The sequence below is a fragment of the Anas acuta genome, chromosome Z (assembly GCF_963932015.1).
Source record: "Anas acuta chromosome Z, bAnaAcu1.1, whole genome shotgun sequence".
Classification (NCBI taxonomy): Eukaryota; Metazoa; Chordata; class Aves; order Anseriformes; family Anatidae; genus Anas; species Anas acuta.
The window spans coordinates 10,066,142-10,083,846 of record NC_089017.1 but is presented as its reverse complement, the minus strand read 5'-3'; the positions used below and the strand labels follow the sequence as shown (position 1 = coordinate 10,083,846).

Genomic DNA, 17,705 nt, shown 5'->3' with positions numbered 1-17,705 from the left:
GTGGGTGCTGCAGAATGGTAAAATAGAAATTTTACGCAATGTGAAAAGGAGATAATTCTGTGTGACAATAGTAATGTGTTTAACTCCTTGCAATGGGAATCATGTAACTCATGTAATTAGAAGGAAAAAAATGAAAAAAGAAAAAAAAAAAACAATACTAGCTTGGCTCAGGAAGTGCTTGACAACTCAGATCATGACATGATAGGGAGCACAGGGACTGACAACAAATGTCAGTGAAATATCTGGGGACACAAAGCAGAAAGAACACTTGACAGATCATTACACACAGGTGACCAAGCTGTCCCCGTTCTGTGGTCAACTGTAACACACAGTTTGAATGGTTTTAATGCGGTCAAACAAGTATAATGAGTTTATAAATAAATTATAACTTTTTTAAAGAACTAGAAGATGAGAGGAAAAAAACAAAAAGCAAATATGTAGCTAATCCCTTGATGGGTGGCAGAACATTTTCTTGTGTAAAACAGAACTTCTGTGTTTCATGGGCAATGGGCTAAGGTCAGTTTTAATTTCTATAGTCTGCTCTTACTGTCATTGCTGTGTTTTTCTTAGCATTTCTTGAACAGCCAGATTTCCATTTGGAATGAAACAACTGCCTAAAGCAGGTGAACTTGATAAATGGGTGTTCAGGCTTCTCTCTCTTTGACCCACAAAAGTGCATCTGGATGCGTGAATGACATCTGAACAGGTCTCAGATCTCTCAGCTGAAAGGTTGATTAGGAAATGATGGCAATTCTATTCCCCTCTGTTTTCATAGCTTAGGACTTACAGCACTGTTAATGAAAGTTGGAGATGTTCCTCTCCCGTGTGATCTCCAAAGAGAAGACAGATTAGAACAGTTGCAGAGCTTGTCTGACTTGATCTGCTCCGTCACTGGAAAAGCCAGGTGTCAGGCATCCTCAGGACAGACAGTACTTTTCCAGTTAATCCATGGACTATCATGTACCAGAAGTACATGTGTTACAAGGCCTCATGTCGTAAAAGCTGAATGCCTCAGTTTGTGTGGTAGAAGTTAAAGCTTTTAGCTCTGCTTTTTTCCCACTTCAGTTCCTCACCACATAGGCCAGGAGAGTGGCCATAGTTCTAGCATTGCCTCATTAGTGAGATCTCTGAGAATATGGGGTCCGCTGAAGCCTTTACTGGCTGATATGTTCCTAATGCTGTTAGTTAATGCTCAAGGTGCAATGGCTAAAAACATAATGAGGAAAATAGGATGTTGAAAACTAATCACCTCCAGAACCATTGCTTGCTGCTATTAAATATCCCATTACATTTTTATACAAGCATAGAGGTGTAGGTACAACAAATACAGCTGAAATTTCTTTGAAGGGAGGGCAGAAAAGGGCACTTTTGAGCTCGTTTCTGACTCCCCTTTAAAATGAAATCCAGAAGAGCAACAACAGCTCAATAGAAGAGCAAAGACATCTAGTCCCTTGTGACTCTGCAAAGTACAGTGCTATGATCAATTACACTAAAATATTCATCTGGCCCCAGCACAGTAGTCTGTGTCATCTGATTAGATGTGCTTCTAAACTGTATAAAGCAATTGGAGATGACTGAATTATAGATAAACATTTCAGAAGAATAAATTCAGAACTGTTGGATGTTAACATAGGTTGTACCTGCAACCTGACAGCTCGTGGGCAGTGTAACATGTCCATTCACGATCCTGGTAAAGGAGTTCCTACCTGTGTTTCTCTGAGCCTATAAATAACAAAATTCACTTGTTTCACCCAGTGTTGCCCAAATTTTCTAGTTCTAGTCAATCTAGCCTAGGTAGTGACAATTTTATGACCACACTGCTGCTGCCCAGAGGACATGAGAACTAAAGAAGCAGATTTAAGGAGTTCTGTCCCAGCTGGTCCATGCTTGTACGTGGCTAGTTCATTTGTTCCTTGGTTGTGCCAATTCAACATTTATGAGCTCCTGATATAAATCAATTCTCTTCAGTGGACTGGGGCCATTTGGGACAAGGTAAGACTAAACACAGTTGATTTATTTCTCTTAATCCAGAACACTTCCATGTGCTGTCTTTCCTGTTGTCACTAGAGGTTTATTAACACAACTGAAAGAATGGTAAGTTGTGATCTGGGGACAGAAACAAATGGCTGGCATGAAAAAGAAAAATAAACCTTTTAAAATAGTTCTACCACCAAATAAATAAATAAATAAATAAAAATCACAGTTGAATGATGCACTGTGAAATGGTTTGTGTTTTGCAGGGAAACTTTAGTGATGAACAGTTTCTCATCGGTGGGAACAGTATGTGGACGTGATGAACATTTCTGAATAGCACACCATAGTGCCAGTATTTTTGGTTGCATCTATTTTTGGCTCATCCCATTAAAGCTAGTGAGAATGTGTATGGATATTTATGTAGAAATGCTCTGAATACAGAGGAAGGTTGTAGAATACGTGAAATCACTGGAGGCTTCTAAGAACTGATTAAATTGAACATTTGCCAGGTGTAGTTTGTATAGTTGATCTTCGTGTAGCTGATCCTGCCTCAGGATGGGCTGTATGAACTTCAGCGACTTTTCAAGGTTCTTTCCAGTCATGATTTTTATGATTCAGAGACACACGAGACATCCACTGTTCCCACTGGAGCGATGAATTCTCAGCATCCTTGAAAAGCAAAAGTCAGCATGTGCTGACTTACGGCTCCAGAATTAATTGGTGTTCTTCAAATATGAGTAAAATTGGATGAAAGGGTGAGAAAAGTTAAAGTGTAAGCATTCTAATTCTGGCTCATATGAGCACATGCTCCTGCAGAGGAGAGCTGTTTTTCTCGAATAGTAACACCTATTTGCAAAAGGCTTTGTGGTTCACTGGAGTGGGAGGAAGTGCCCTGAGTATTTAACTTTTGCCCTAAGCAAGTGGACCTGCTTCAGTTCTCTTTGGTGTTGCTGGTAGTGGGCATTTAATGCTAGACAGCTCTGCGCTCTGGAAATGAGACCCATTTCCCTTTCTGGATTAGGTTGGAGCGTCTCTTTACACTCTAAAAGAAAAACTGTTGTCTGCCATTCAGTGCTCAAATTCTCATTAAACAGTGAACACCCCTTCTGTTTTGTGCTTGCAGAGTTACTTCTCTTCCTCCTCCTCCTCCTCCCTTGAAAGCTCTGCAGAGAGGAGTGGCTGTTTCACTATGGGAGGTCCTGTTGTGGAACACTGCTGCTGTTAATGTTCTGTCATGTTGTCAGGCTGTGATGACTCAGACATTAAAAAAAAATAATCTCTTTATGAGCTAAAATAGCCTAACAGCAATTTTTTTCAAAAGAGAATTTTAATGCAATTAGTTAGGTCATATCTTCTTTCTGAAAGCGTATAATGCACCTCTCAGCTTTGCTGCTTGAACTGAAGCTACTTGAATGTATTATTATTTTCTAAACAAAGTTTAATTCCATTGGAGCCCACCTGAGATATTTGTCAGATCGAGGAAAATAAAGAAGTCATCCTGAACGTTAAATAGCTTTGAAAAGGGCCAAGCATGTCATGTAGTTTAGGGCAGAGTTTCTTAGATAAGTTCTCTAGCACATCAGAAAATGGTTCCTCAAAGAAGTACAAAACTTAAAAACAAAACAAAACCACAAAAAACACCTGCACACATTTCTGTTTATATGAGCAAGCAAGCAGAACAGGGAAAATAGAGGTAATAAAGTAACTGTCAAAGCTGAGACTAGATTTTACTGAGTTGTAAATAAAAATCACTCTAGCAACAGTATATGAGAAAGTATGTGGCTCTTCAAACAACAACAACAAAAAAAGCCTGAGACAGTGATGTAGGGCATGTTTCCACGGCACTGATGTAAGTCATCTCGATACCGAAGCCATGTCCAAATGATTGATGTGTCTGACAGACCCAGTGAAGGTCCATCTAGAGAGAAAAGCTTTGGACTCAGAAGAAATGCAGCCACAAATGTCTCTGTAGGACATGGCATTGCCCAGTGTGTGTATGTCCCTATTACACCCATCTCCTCCACTGTCCCCCTTCCACATGCACCACCCAGCTTATCTGGGTGGCCGCAGGAGACTGCTGGGGAGCATGGCAGTGGGGTGGGTCATGCTGGCCATGTGGAGAGGCTGGAGGTGATCACTGCCTGTCCCACCAGGCTTTTACATGTCATGGCTGTCCATGTCACTTCTGTGCCCTGTTCTTCTGCTTCAGCAATGAGAGGGCAGCAGGCTCTGAGTGCAAATAAATAATGTATCCTACGTATTTCCTTAGGAGAGACGATTATTATTTTTTTTTGCAAAGATTGCAGATTGCTGTGCACAGTCAGAGCTGGGTAAAGTGCCAGTCCCTTCCTCGGAGCAGGCTTCCCACGGTGGCTCAATTCCCCATCCTATGGTTTGCTTCTCCACACTGCTGGTACCACCAGCCCTGCCCCAGTGCCAGGGGACAGGACAAAGGAGTCAACCCCAGGTGCTGGTTGGTGGGGCAGTGCTGTGTGGGCCTGCAGGAGTGCCCTGTCTGGCCAGCCCACACAGAGGTTGGTGGATCTGCAGTGCTGTGATAGCATGAGTTACTGCAACAAAAGGTGGATGCTCCTCTCCAAGGCTTTGCCGACCAATGTGCCTTCCTTCCTGTGTGGCTTGAGGCTAAGGCAAGCAGCACCCTTTTGTGTCCATGGTTCAGACTTGTACAGTGGCTTTTGCAACCCTAGAAGTTAGATACTCTTCCTTCTGAAACTTCTTACTCTGCCATTGAGGGCTGAGTTTCACAGCTGTGGGACAGAAAAGGCTTACATATGTTTTAAAGGGCTGACAGCATTCTGCATGTTCAGGTTTTCCTGCTACCCAGCTCTTAGTTTGTAACATGCTAATGTATGACTTTCCATCCTGTGTGTGCTTTGGAGCATTTATTCACAGGGCTGAGGTCCCACAACACATGGGTTTATGAAAGGAAGGTCTTGCTTAACAAACTTCATTTCTTTTTATGTCAAGGTCATCCATCTGGTTGATCACTATCCATTTGGTTTCAGGTGGAAACAGTTAGAGACCTGCTGCTCCACTTGGACTGTCACAAATCCATGTGGCCAGATGGGATTCACCCAAGGATGATGAGGGTGCTGTTGGATGTGATTGCTGAGCCACTTTCGATCATCTATCAGCTATCATGGTCAACTGGAGAGGTCCCAGATGACTGAAGACTTTTTAATCACAGAATCACAGAATGTCTAGGTTGGAAGAGACCTCAAGATCATTGAGTCCAACCTCTGACCTAACACTAACAAGTCCTCCACTAAACCATATCACTAAGCTCTACATCTAATGTGACACCCATTTATAAGAAGGGTTGTAAGGAGGATTCAGGGAACTGCAGGGAAGTCAGCCTGACCTCAGCACCAGGGAAGGTGATGGAACAGGTCATCTTGAATGCAGTCACACAGCATAGGCAGGACAACCAGGGGATGAGGCCCTGTCAGCAAGGGTTCATGAAAGGCAAGTCCTGCCTGACCAACCTCATCTCCTTCTATGACCGGGGGACTCACCTGGTGGATGAGGGAAAGGCTGTTGATGTAGTCTACCTAGACTTCTGCAAGGCCTTTGACATGGTCTCCCCCAGTATTCTCCCTGAGAAGCTGACAGCCCGTGGCTTAGACAGGTACACTCTTTGCTGGGTTAAAAATTGGCTGGACCACCAGGCCCAGAGAGTGGTGGTAAATGGAGTGAAATCCAGCTGGCGACTGGTCACTGAGGGACATTGAGGCCCTGGAATGTGTCCAGAGAAGGGCTACGAAGCTGGTGAAGGGCCTGGAATACAAGTCCTGTGAGGAGCAACTGAGAAAACTGTGATTGTTTAGTCTGGAGAAGAGGAGGCTCACGGGAGACCTTATTGCTCTCTCCAGGTACCTGAAGGAAATGTGTTGGGAGCTGGGGCTTGGCCTCTTCTCACAGGTAACTAGTGGGACTAGAGGGAATGGCCTCAAATTGCACCAGGAGAGATTCAGATTGGAAATGAGGAGAGACTCAGAAAGAGCAGTCAGGCATTGGAATGGGTTGCCCAGGGAGGTAGTGGAGTCAGCATTCTTGGGGGTACTTAAGGAAAGATTAGACGTGGTGCCTGGGGACATGGTTTAGCAGGTGATATTGGTGGTAAGGGGACAGTTGGACCAGATGATCTTGAAAGTCTTTCCAACTATGATTCTGTGATTCTGTGACCAAGAGAAGCCAGTTGATGTAATCTTTTTGCATTTCAGCAGTTTTCAATACTGTTTCTCACAGAATCCTGGATAAAATGTCCAGCATGCAGCTAGACAAATACATAATGCAGTGGGTGAACAATTGGATGATGGGTTGGACTCACAGGGTTCTGGTAAATGGGGTTACCTCGTGCCAGTGGACAGTCACCAGTAGGGTTCCACGGGGCTCCATTTTGGGTCCAGTTCTCTTCAATGTTTTTATGACTGACTTGGATGCAGGACTTGAAAGTATACTGAGTAAGTTTGCAGATGATACTAAGTTGGGAGGAGCTGTTGACTCCCTTGAGGGTGCAGAGGCCTTTCAGAGAGATCATGACAAATGAGAGGACTGGGCGATCACCAACAATGTGCAGTTTAACAAGAGCAAGTGCCCGATTCTGCACCTGGAATGTGGCAACTCAGGCTATGTGTACAGAGCGAGGGATGGGATGTTGGAGAGCATCCCCATGAAAAGGGATCTGTTTTGGTTAACAGCAAGTTGAATGTGAGCCAGTATTGTGCCGTGGCAGCCAGGAGGGCCAACCATACCCTGGGGTGATCAAACACAGCATTGCTAGCCAGTCAAGGGAAGGGATTGTCCTGCTCTACTCTGTGCTGGTGTGGCCTCACCTCCAGCCTCACTGTGTGCAGTTTGGAGCACCACAATATAAGAAGGGCATAAAACTATTAGAAGGTGTCCAAAGGAGGGCTATGGAGAAGGTGAAGGGTCTGAAGGACAAGATGTATGAGGAGAGGCTGAGGCCCCTTGGTTTGTTCATCCCCGAGCAGAGCAGGCTGAGGGGAGGCCTCATGGCGGCCTGCAGCTCCCTCACGAGGGGAGCGGGAGCGGAGGGGCAGGTGCTGAGCTCTGCTCTCTGGAGACAGCGACATGACCCAAGGGAATGGCATGGAGCTGTTATGAGGGGAAGGTCTTGCTTAATAAACTTTATTTCTTTTTATCTCAAGGTCATCCATCTGGTTGATCACCATCCCTCTGGTTTCAGGTCAACAGGGGAGGGTCAGGCTGGGGGTGAGGGGAAGGTTCTGCACCCAGAGGGTGGTCGGGCACCCCAGGGCAGTGGTCACAGCACCGAGTTGCTGGAGGTCAAGAAGCATTTGGACAACGCTCTCAGACATATAGTCTGATTTTTTGGTGGTCCTATGTGGAGCCAGGAGTGGGAATCAGTGATCCTTCTAGGTCCCTTCCAACTTGCGTTATTCTGTGATTCTATGATTAACTTCTGAAGCTCACACTGCATCCTTTGCAGCAAAGGCAGCTGAGGTGTGGGAGGGTGAGGAGAATGAGAATTGCCCTGTACTATAAGGAGAGTTGGGGCCTGTCCTCCCTGTAGTTTCAACGTTGACATCACTGGCATTGCTACCAGCATTAACCTGTTTGATTATTATGAGAACTATTTGCGCTAGCACAGTGCAGGTGTGGCTGTAATTAGAGTGTGCCAAGATCACTGAAGTTAGTGGCATTATTTTTGCCGAGAAGCAGAGATAGCTAACCTTGAGTATCTACAATTGCAGCCCATGCTGATGTGGCTGGACTGTTCCCAGCCTTTACAGAGTCAGGATCAGAACCTTTGTTGAGAGATCCCCAGTGAGACTCTGAAACACGGACAGCAACAGCCTCCATAAGAATCATATGAGAGCCAGGTTCTGCTTAACACATAGTGGTGCTGTCAAGGTTGGTCTGCAGGCTGAGAGGCTTGCATATCCTTATGCACAAAATCATTTTTATCAAGATTGCAAGAATTTCCATTAAGACCATGGTACACACTGGGTTTCTGTGAGTGCAATCATGTAGGTGGCTGCCACGCAGCATGGTTTGTGTTCCTCTTACTAAAACCCTTAATGAGAACAATTACTAGTTTGAGGCATGCAGAGACTGGAAATTACAAGGAAGGGTGAACAAGGTTTGTGCTGCTATCACAAAGACACCCTGAGGAATGTTAAAGCAGGCTTATTCTAATAATTACTGTGAGCATGTATTTGTACTGCAGCTGAGCAACGCGTGGTTTCTTACAGTCAGTGATCTAGATCCACTTTCAAGATGGCACTGTGGGAGGAAGATGGGAAAATGTATGTGTTTTTCTGTGAATTTCTGTCACAAGCAGAGTTGCATAGACGAAATCCTTAAGGTCAGTAAAATCTTTTGTTCAGGTATATGTTTTTTCAGGAAGTGTTCTTTGGCTTTGCTATGCAAATAAGGTTTTTATTGGATAATCTGATTCACTTTTTGACTTACCTTTGAACACTTGTCAGTCTCTTGAACAAAAGATTTCTGTGACTTTATCTAACAAATCATGTATGGACAAAGGGTTGTGCAACTGAGTTTTATTTGAAATATCAGTAAAATGTAAACAACCCATTTTTACAACCAAGCCTATTTGGAGATGAAATGGCAGGGCAAACTGAGTTTAAAATAAAACACTATTTAAAGGAACATGACTGCCTATTAAAGACTGAATTAATAACAACACAGTAGGAAAAATTAAAAAGTATTTCAGGGTATGTGACTGAGTGTGTAGACAGGAAGCGCAATGGTCTCAAGGCCGAATTACATATCAGAACCAGATTCAGAACAAATAAAGGACACCAAAAGAAGGTACTTATGCCTCAAGGAAGACTAATATGTCAAAGGTATCAACATATGCAGAAGTAAAAAAAAAATCTGTGCCTGCCTGTACTCTCTCAGTTCACCTTTAAACCTGCAATTCTTTGAGCTACAGCAGGCACGTATCAAAGACAAAGGCAACATGCTGCCATCTTAGACGTGCAGCCTCATGTATTCCCTCAGTGTTCAGCAATGTCGTGAAGATGAGGTGGATTTTCAGCTGCTCTGGGTAGCTGTTTCACAGAATCACAGAATGATTGAGGTTGTAAGGTGCCTCTAGAGGTTGTGTGGTCCAGTACCCCAGCTCAAGGCCATCTAGAACAGGTTGTTTTGAAGATCTCCAAGGAGGGAGACTTGATTGGTTTTGTGGTCCCAGCCATTTTACTGAGATCCTAAGTTTCTGATGTCCTGAGTTTTCAAACAGCCCAGCCGCTGCAAAATACATAACACCACACCTGCATCTGTTACTGTCCAGTGAGTGCAACTTTCCAGGATTGCATAAATCTAAAGATACCGATTTTTTTATTATTATTTTTTTTTACAGTAGAGTGCTTAAGCTCAGTTTTATGGGCTGGTGCATATATATGCCTGTGCTTTAGTTGTAATGAATCAGTGTGTGAAATAAAATGCTTTACTGGTACTAGACACATGTCTTACAATGTATTTAAGCATATGAACAGATGTTTTGCAGAAGCTAAATCTTTATGTTGTGCATTCACCTGCAAAATCATAGGTAATCGTAACCTTTCCTTTTTATTATTATTATTTTTTTAAGACTGATTCTGGCCAGCGACAAGTAAAATCTGTGTCTGTTAATAGTTCCAATGGTCAATTACACTTTTGTTTTGAAAAATCTGTACCGTATTTTGTTTGAACTTGTTAACTTCTGTCTTCTGAACATTGGATCTTGTTTATTGACTTAGGGAGTCCTTTGTTTTCCCATATACATTTCTAGTGATCACCAGTTTATATTTTCATGATATCAGAAAGATTTCTTTATATTTACCAACCCGGTTAGGGAGACATCTTTTATACCCCAGTGTCCCAGCATTAGGGGTCTCACATAATAAAGATATGCTGTTTTTAAAAAGACTGAATATGACTGTAGTGCTTCTTATTTCAGTTATTCATCACTTGCATATGACAAAATATAATTATGACAGGGATACTAGTACTAGGAAAGAAAGAGTATTGAGGATATGCTGTACTTATACTATAAAAATCATGGTTGTTTTGTGTCCCCAAATATAATATTTTCAGTATTTCCTTGAACATGTCAAATGTACTTTGCATGTGTCTTGAGTCCTCTGTTACTTCTTTTTCCATAAAAAATTCCCATGGAGTCATATGGCTGTATGATACTGAAAAGGTGTCCAGTCCGTTGCTGTCCCCTAGGTAAGATCAGTAATCACTGTGAGCCTGTATAACCTTGCATTTATTCTTTTCTACTGAGAAGTTGAATACAATCAACATAATATTTCCACAGAGAATAAAAAGTAGGGTTCCCAAAAAGCCTTAGCAGTAACCCTTGTCCTTTCTCATGTGCTTCGCTTACAAACAAAGTAAGATCAATGGGAGTCACTGCTAGTAAATCCTATATTTCTCTCACTGCTTTATGAGTAATTATTGTTCCTGTTTTCTCCTTAGGGCTCTCCCCGCAATGATGCAGTGGGTCCGAACTCAGAAACCAGGAGAAAGTGGTGTGAATATTATCACTGCAGATTTTGTAGAACTCGGTGACTTTATCAGCACAGTCATAAAGCTCAACTATGCCCTGGATGAAGGTGAAGATGACACTACCTGATAGTGTTCTAATATGTTTGTTGTTGCATTATTTAAAATTGAAAAGAAAAAGAAAAAAAAAAAAAAAAAGATTGCATTTTAAAAGAATTATCTTGTAAAACGCTGATCTTCCTATAACACCCTCTGAGGTGTTTAGGGCTTTAGTGGGTGGGCATAAGGGAAGTGTTTTAATCAATTATGATCATTTTTTACATTTGTGTTTCATGTGAAGAGCAAAGCTAACCATGTTTACAGTGTTTGATAAAAGAAGGCCATTTACATGTTTTCCATGAGGTACCAAATGTGATTCATGTGTCTTCTGTGGTTATGAACAGTGCCAAGAAATGTGCTTTCAGTGCAGTGGGATGTGTGTTTCCCTTTGTCTGCCCACAGCAGGATTCCCAAAGGTGTGAACAATACACCAGAGGACTAAGGACAGTATATCTGTCCCTAAAATTTTAAGCCGCTACACTTCATCTGTTAGGTGATTTAATGGATTCTATTTATCAGTGAGCTACAGATTTAAATGCCTTTGTGAAGTAAATACAAAGTCATGTCTCCAACGCACTCATAGTTAGTGGACAGTAAACATGATGCATTATGTAGCTTGCACAAAGCACAGATTAAATCTTGCTTGCTTTTCATTCTTGAAATGGGGTTTTCCAGTGTTTTTGCCCTAAGTCAGCAGTTACATAGTGCTGGCCTAACTCTGTACTAGGCGCTGCCAGTGTGTATTTTCCATGGCTTTAGCAGAAGCAAAGTTAGGCCAGCGTGGAGCACTGCTCCTTCCCAGGACTAATCTCATGTAGAAGTCTGATACAACATCCACTGAATTTAATAGGGAGATTTCCTGTGTTTATTGTGGAATGTGCATGGGATCAGTAAACTGTGTGTACTATAAGGTGGGCAGGGTTTTGTCCCATAGCCGAAATAGGCTTTCTGTAGGTTTAAATCTACTCTTAAAAAATGTAGGTGCAGTCTGAGCTTCTCTTTAGGGCAGCTGTAAACACAACGCTCCTCTGCTGATTACAAAAAAACAAAATCAGTGCCAGTTTCATCAGTGAAAAACTGCTGTACTAAAGAGTGTAGTAGTTCAGTATCTGGCTAAAAACATTATGCTATAGTCCCTACATTGTTTGCAGGAAATAATACAGCATAACACAAAATTGAAAGTCTACTGAATGGCACTGTTCTAGTAGCAGAACCTCTATCACCCTACTTTTAATGAAGCATATAAAACTCAATTATATGGAAAATTCAGTGAATTATAGAATAAAAGAAGAGCATTGCAAGTGTATGACACCAAATTGGATACCATCAATCGTATGTCCTAGATCCATCAATGCATATGCACACAACTTTGGAAAGCAAAACATTTTGTTTGTGCAAACCAATAGATGCTTTACAAGGAAAATTCTCTTTGAAATGTTGCTTTATAGGATAAGACTAATGTCAAGTTTCCATTGAAAATACCAGAACTTTCCATTGAGTAAGAAGAGAGAATGGCTTCATAGGGTCTTTTGTTATTTTCTGTCAGATGGTAAGGGCTGCAATGTACCATCAGATTTTTTTATTTTTTTTAAATGGTCTCATCAAACAGGTGGGTTATGGGGTGTTTGTTGGTTGGTTATGTTTATGTTTTTATTTTTATTTTTGGTTTTGTTTTAATTTATTTTTAAAAAGTGGAATAAAATGAACACTTGCTGCTATTTTGTACTGAGAGGGTGCCTTGGAAAAAGTGTGTGTGTGTGTATTGTAGAGAAACATTTAAGTGCATCTGTACTATAAAGACACGTTTTAAATGTATGTATATGATACAAAGACATCCATGCACACTTGCACAGTGGTGATCTGGCTTCTGGACAGGAGTGTTATAAATTTGCCTGAAGAAATCTGCAGGTGTTATGAAGTTATGATGCCTCCTTCTGTAGCAGATTTTTCTGTATGGATTATGACTGTAAAACTCATCCTTAGTAAAATCTGTGATCTAAGCCAGTTAGTACTTCTATAGCATTAAAATTTAACCCAAACTGATCCAAAAATTTACCAAGAGCCACAGCCCGTCTTTGCATTGAACAAGGAAGGGGTAGGACTTGGTGCTTTCACCCATGACTAAGCATGATACCGGGGTGGGTAGATGCACTTTGTTTTCAATCTTCACAGGCTTGCCAAACAAAATTAATGTAATGGACACATAAAATGAAACATGTGCATGTGTTCTTGAACCCTGTGCAATCTGAAATCTTGTGGATTTTGCACAGTTTGTGAAGCAGTACCTTTTCTTCTATGTGGGATGAAAATGTTAGCTAATTTATTGGAGATGTGATGTGAAACGCTCTTTTCATTCTTCTGTTTCACTGGATTATTTGCTTCCAGATTCTTTCTGTTATTCTTTAACTACTTAAAGTATAGTTGAAGCATTTAAACTATCCTTTTAATATGTTAAAATAATCTGAATCTTTAGGTGGAACAAAAAAGAATAGGTTTCATCTTTTGGATACTGACTCAAATTCTATTAGATTGAGAGCACCAACACTGAGTTCCTCCTGGGACCCCTGGCTCAAACATGCCAGACACACCAGGCTTTTTGCTTACACAAAGGTGTACTCAAAAGTTCTGCTTATTGAAGAAAAAGTGTGTGTATGTGTGTGTGCGTGCCTGTATATATGAATAAATATAGAGCTATATCACATCTTGAGCTTACTAGCATTGTTATGAAATATTTGCTTAGCATCAGTTGTATTCTAATTGTCATTTGGGTGCTGGAAAATAAAAGCAAAGCAAAAAAAAACAAAAAAACAAAAAAACAATCCTCTGACAAGAAGGATAATAGACAAATCACATAGTTTCTCCATTAATGGGGGAAAATGTTAAATTTTGGTCAAAAATTGTTTTCATTTAGCTGTCCATCTCCTTTATATTGGAGAAGCACAGCACTTTATGAAAGGGGACAGGTAAACAAGCTTGCCTTAATTACTAAAATAAAATAAAAAAGGGGAGCATGCTATCCACACTTTTCTGGTGATTTCATATGTGAGGCACCAAAACTTTATTTGGACTGTCCTGATGGGGATACACTCCCAGTTGATAACAATTTGGGAGATTTCACCAGAAAAGAACAAGCCAGAAAGGACTATGCAACACAACTGGACCACTGTAGAGCCCCGTGTTGCCATTCATATGCAGCTAGAACTTTTTGATTTCAACCACAAAATGCTTGCAGAAGGACTGCAGGGTTGGTTCAGACTAATTGTCTGACCTGATTCATTTGGGAGGCTTCTACCCGAACCCGTGCATTCTGGGCACTCCTGCATGGGAAGTCAGATGACTGTAATCAGCCAATCAGAAGAAAAATACCTGTCTACACTATTGATCTTCATGAACATCTGTTTATTCAAACTGTAATGTCATTCTCTGTCAAAACATGTTTCTCTTCCTGTGTACCTTTCTCCTCTCACTACGTTCATGTTGCACACATGAAGCAGTATTGCTTTTCAGCCTTTTCATGGGATTACTCACCCTCTTGTTCAGTTTTGCTTAAAAAATTACACCTGCCTTGCACAACACGAGCTGAAAGGAGAGGCTTCTGGTGTAAATCTAGGTGGCTCCTTCTTTCAGTTTGTGGAAGCTGAGGATCTCTTTGTCCAGTGCTGACCCAGCTCATGTTGATGTGAACCTGTATAGCAGCTGGTTCATGAGCCTGAGTCCTGCCTTGTGCAAAGAGATGTAAGGTCAGAACCAGACCAAAGGAGCCTAATTTTAAAATCAGTGGGCTATCCACATTTATTTGATGTTGGTTAATATCAAATGTTACAACAGGTTATGTAACTAGTTTTGTAAGTTCTGCCATTTCAAGCCATTCTTTTAAACATATATATGTGTGTATATATATATGCATATGTGTGTGAGAGAATGTACAATTCTGTATGCTGGGCTAAGTCCTTCTGTCATACTGATACAAACCCAGACCATTTCTAGTAACTTCAAAGCATTTACTAACATTTTACCCTGGGATGAGAGGGAACAGATAGTCAGTGTGTAGTAAGTATATGCTGTGTTGCAAAGGAAATTAAAAATGTGGAGGTCAATTCCACAATATCAAAAAAGTGGAGCGCCCTGAAAACATAGCTCCAGTGCTGTTTATGCTGAATATAGTATATGGAGCACTAGGTATTAGCAGCTGAGTAGACTATTTGGTGATTTCAAGAGTTCAGTTAACACCATTTTAAACTTCTAAACTCCTTTTCAGTGAAGTAAAAGCTAATAGTGTATATGATGTATTTGCCATATCTCAGTGGTAGCTTCTGTGTTACATACAGTCAACATTGTTCTGAATCGTATATGTTTACCCAATGATGAGGTTAAAATATGCTGTATAGTATGTGCAATGTATTGATTACAAGTATGTTGGAGTTCAGTGATCTATTTAGTTCTTACTGTGCTGCTGTTTCGTAGGTATGTGTGTATATGGGAGTATGGATTGTCTACAATGTACAAGGAAATAATTAATCCTAAAGGAAAAGGGCAGTTATGTAACCTGCCTTAATGCATTCACATAATCTTGTTTAAGTCCCATAAGTACAAGTTCTGATTTCAGATGTTAGTGAGGATTGTCTGTAGGGCTGACTCCCTCACTTCTCTGCATTAAGGAGTTAAACTTGAAGTTACCTGGAGCTCACTTACATATTGAGAAATAAAAGAATAGCATGCTTGCACGACCTTGATTGTACATGCTGTCAACGATCTGGTTTCCTATGTGATACAGAGCAAATCACTTCTGTGCACACACAGCTCCTGTTGATGCCAGCAGGAATTGTGTTTAAGCAACTGAAGGGCCTAAAATTCCTCTTCTGGTATACAGTCATGATGCTGAGGTCGTGGTACCCTGGCTCTGTGGAATTGCCTGAATGCTATGCAATACTGCTCATGTCCCGTGTTGAAACGTAGCTCTAAGTTTGCAGTAAGAGTTCTGAACTCTGCTCCAACCCAGGTCGGATTGTATAAGTCCTTACATAAAAAGGATGAATGTCTGAGGCTGAGCAGCCTGGCCTGGCATGCCCACATACAGCATTCTGCTTTCAGGAGCCTTGGCAGCTTAAATTAAGAAGGTTCTAATAATTTCCTGGAGACTGGCAGGACCTACTGCTCTTCTTGGGAAGGGGAATATAAATCTGTCCATTGCCCACAGGTATGACTCCCTTACCATTCCCACAGCTAGATCTAGCTCTCCTTTCATGTTTTCGTATGACGGATGCATCTGCTTGATGTTAAGGGTGGTGCTGAAAGACACACAGAACAGGGAGGGAGTCTGTCTTGTGCTCCACTGGTTGGTCGGCAGAGTGCTCTTGTTTGGTGTGAAGTCAGCTTCAGAAAGACCCACATACATGGTGACTGAGGGAAGGCAGAAGTCTGGCTGGAGACCCTCTTCTGTTATCTCTGTCTAGCTATAATGCAACATCTTCCCACTTCTCTTTGTCTCAGCTCAGCACTCCTTATGCACTTATGCATCCTCACCCCTGTAACCACCAGCTGTCAGCAGCGCTGTGCACTGAGTGTTACAGGTTTGTCATGCTCACGATGCCATCACATTCACACGTTCTTACAAAGTGTTGAGTGTGGGGTTAAGAGGTGGCAGCATCCCACATCTTGTGGTCTATCTCCGCACTCCAGGTGATGCACACATATCCACTTAGATGGACCTCACCTTGGCTGATAAGTCAGTTGTAAGCTTTCTCTCTCCAAAATAAAAACAGACTAGAAGATAAGCCAATGAGTACCTCCTAAGATGGGGATGCAGTTAGGCTTTTTTTCTTCAGTGGAATGACCAAGACTAGTCTCTTCCCTTGGTTTTGGGTCCTGCCAAAGTCAATTTGATCAGAAGAGATTCCTATAACAGGTGAAATGCTTGGCACTGGCAAAATGCACATCACTTTTGATGTGAAGCTGGGACCCTTAAAGCAGAATCCTGGGCTTTATGTGTAATTATCATTACTGAAAATAAGAATACACTTAAAAATACAACTTTAAAAGAAATAGCTGGGCGTGTCAGGACAGGTTAAGTTTTTTCCTGCCTCAGTCATGAGTATCTTTACGATCATGCAAGGTGATGATTAGGATGTTATTGCCACACTGCCTCCTGACGATGTTCAGGGTCTCTGTACAGAAGCCTTATTATTCCAAATGAGCATTAATGCATTTGAGAGACTTTCTCCATTTCTGTGGGAAGGATGAATGTGTAACACTGAGGACATGGAGCTCCCTGTGTGTTGTGCCCACAAAGGTTCACAGAGCTGCACCTTCTCTTTTTAGGATCTATTTAATGGTACTTTAATAAATGTTGTGTAAAAAATGCCTACAGTTCTGAATAGCAAATGTGAATTTTTATGAGACGAATGTGTATTTAATGTAAAAAATAAAAATAATAAAAAAAAATACTACTATAAAATCCAGTTTCTTTGTATCCAGTGAAACATCTAATAAAGCTCTGGTACCTGTATTCTTGGTTTATGGGTTCTTTGCTCCCTTCAAGATGTTACAAGTTGGAGGCTTCTTAAATGCTGTTTCTAAGGTGGGCTGAAGTCAAACACTGAGCTTGGCCTGTGCAACCATGGCAGAGGTGTGCATGGATGGACTGCCCCATGAGGGCACCACAGTGGGAGGACTGATTTCACCCCGTTCAGGGGTCCCAAACGGGGTCTGGTATGGGTTTGTGCCATGGGGACATGGCAGGCTCTCCAGCATCCTCGTAATGGGGTGTTGAGAGGCAGGAGACCTTTTCTCCATTAACACCAGTGACAGGACCCGCGGGAATGGGGTTAAGCTGAGGCAGGGGAAATTTAGGCTTGACATCAGGAGGGGGTTCTTCACAGAGAGGGTGGTTGCACACTGGAACAGGCTCCCCAGGGAAGTGGTCACTGCACCGAGCCTGACTGAATTTAAGAAGAGATTGGACTGTGCACTTAGTCACATGGTCTGAACTTTTGGGTAGACCTGTGCGGTGTCAAGAGTTGGACTTGATGATCCTTAAGGGTCCCTTCCAACTCAGGATATTCTATGATTCTATGATCTCTCCCACCCAGCAGGGCTCTCCAGTTCAGGTT

At 41.8% G+C, this 17,705-nt stretch overlaps 1 protein-coding gene across 1 annotated transcript in view; it reads left to right on the top strand.

Annotated features, from left to right (window-relative positions):
• The window catches only part of PLCXD3 (phosphatidylinositol specific phospholipase C X domain containing 3), a 91,913-nt gene extending 74,812 nt beyond the window's left edge, over positions 1-17,101 (top strand). The window contains exon 3 of the mRNA XM_068667039.1: positions 10,471-17,101. Coding sequence (XP_068523140.1) covers positions 10,471-10,627 — 157 coding nt within the window. The 3' untranslated portion in view covers positions 10,628-17,101. The remainder of the gene's footprint in view (positions 1-10,470) is intronic.
• Positions 17,102-17,705: the final 604 nt, after the last annotated feature.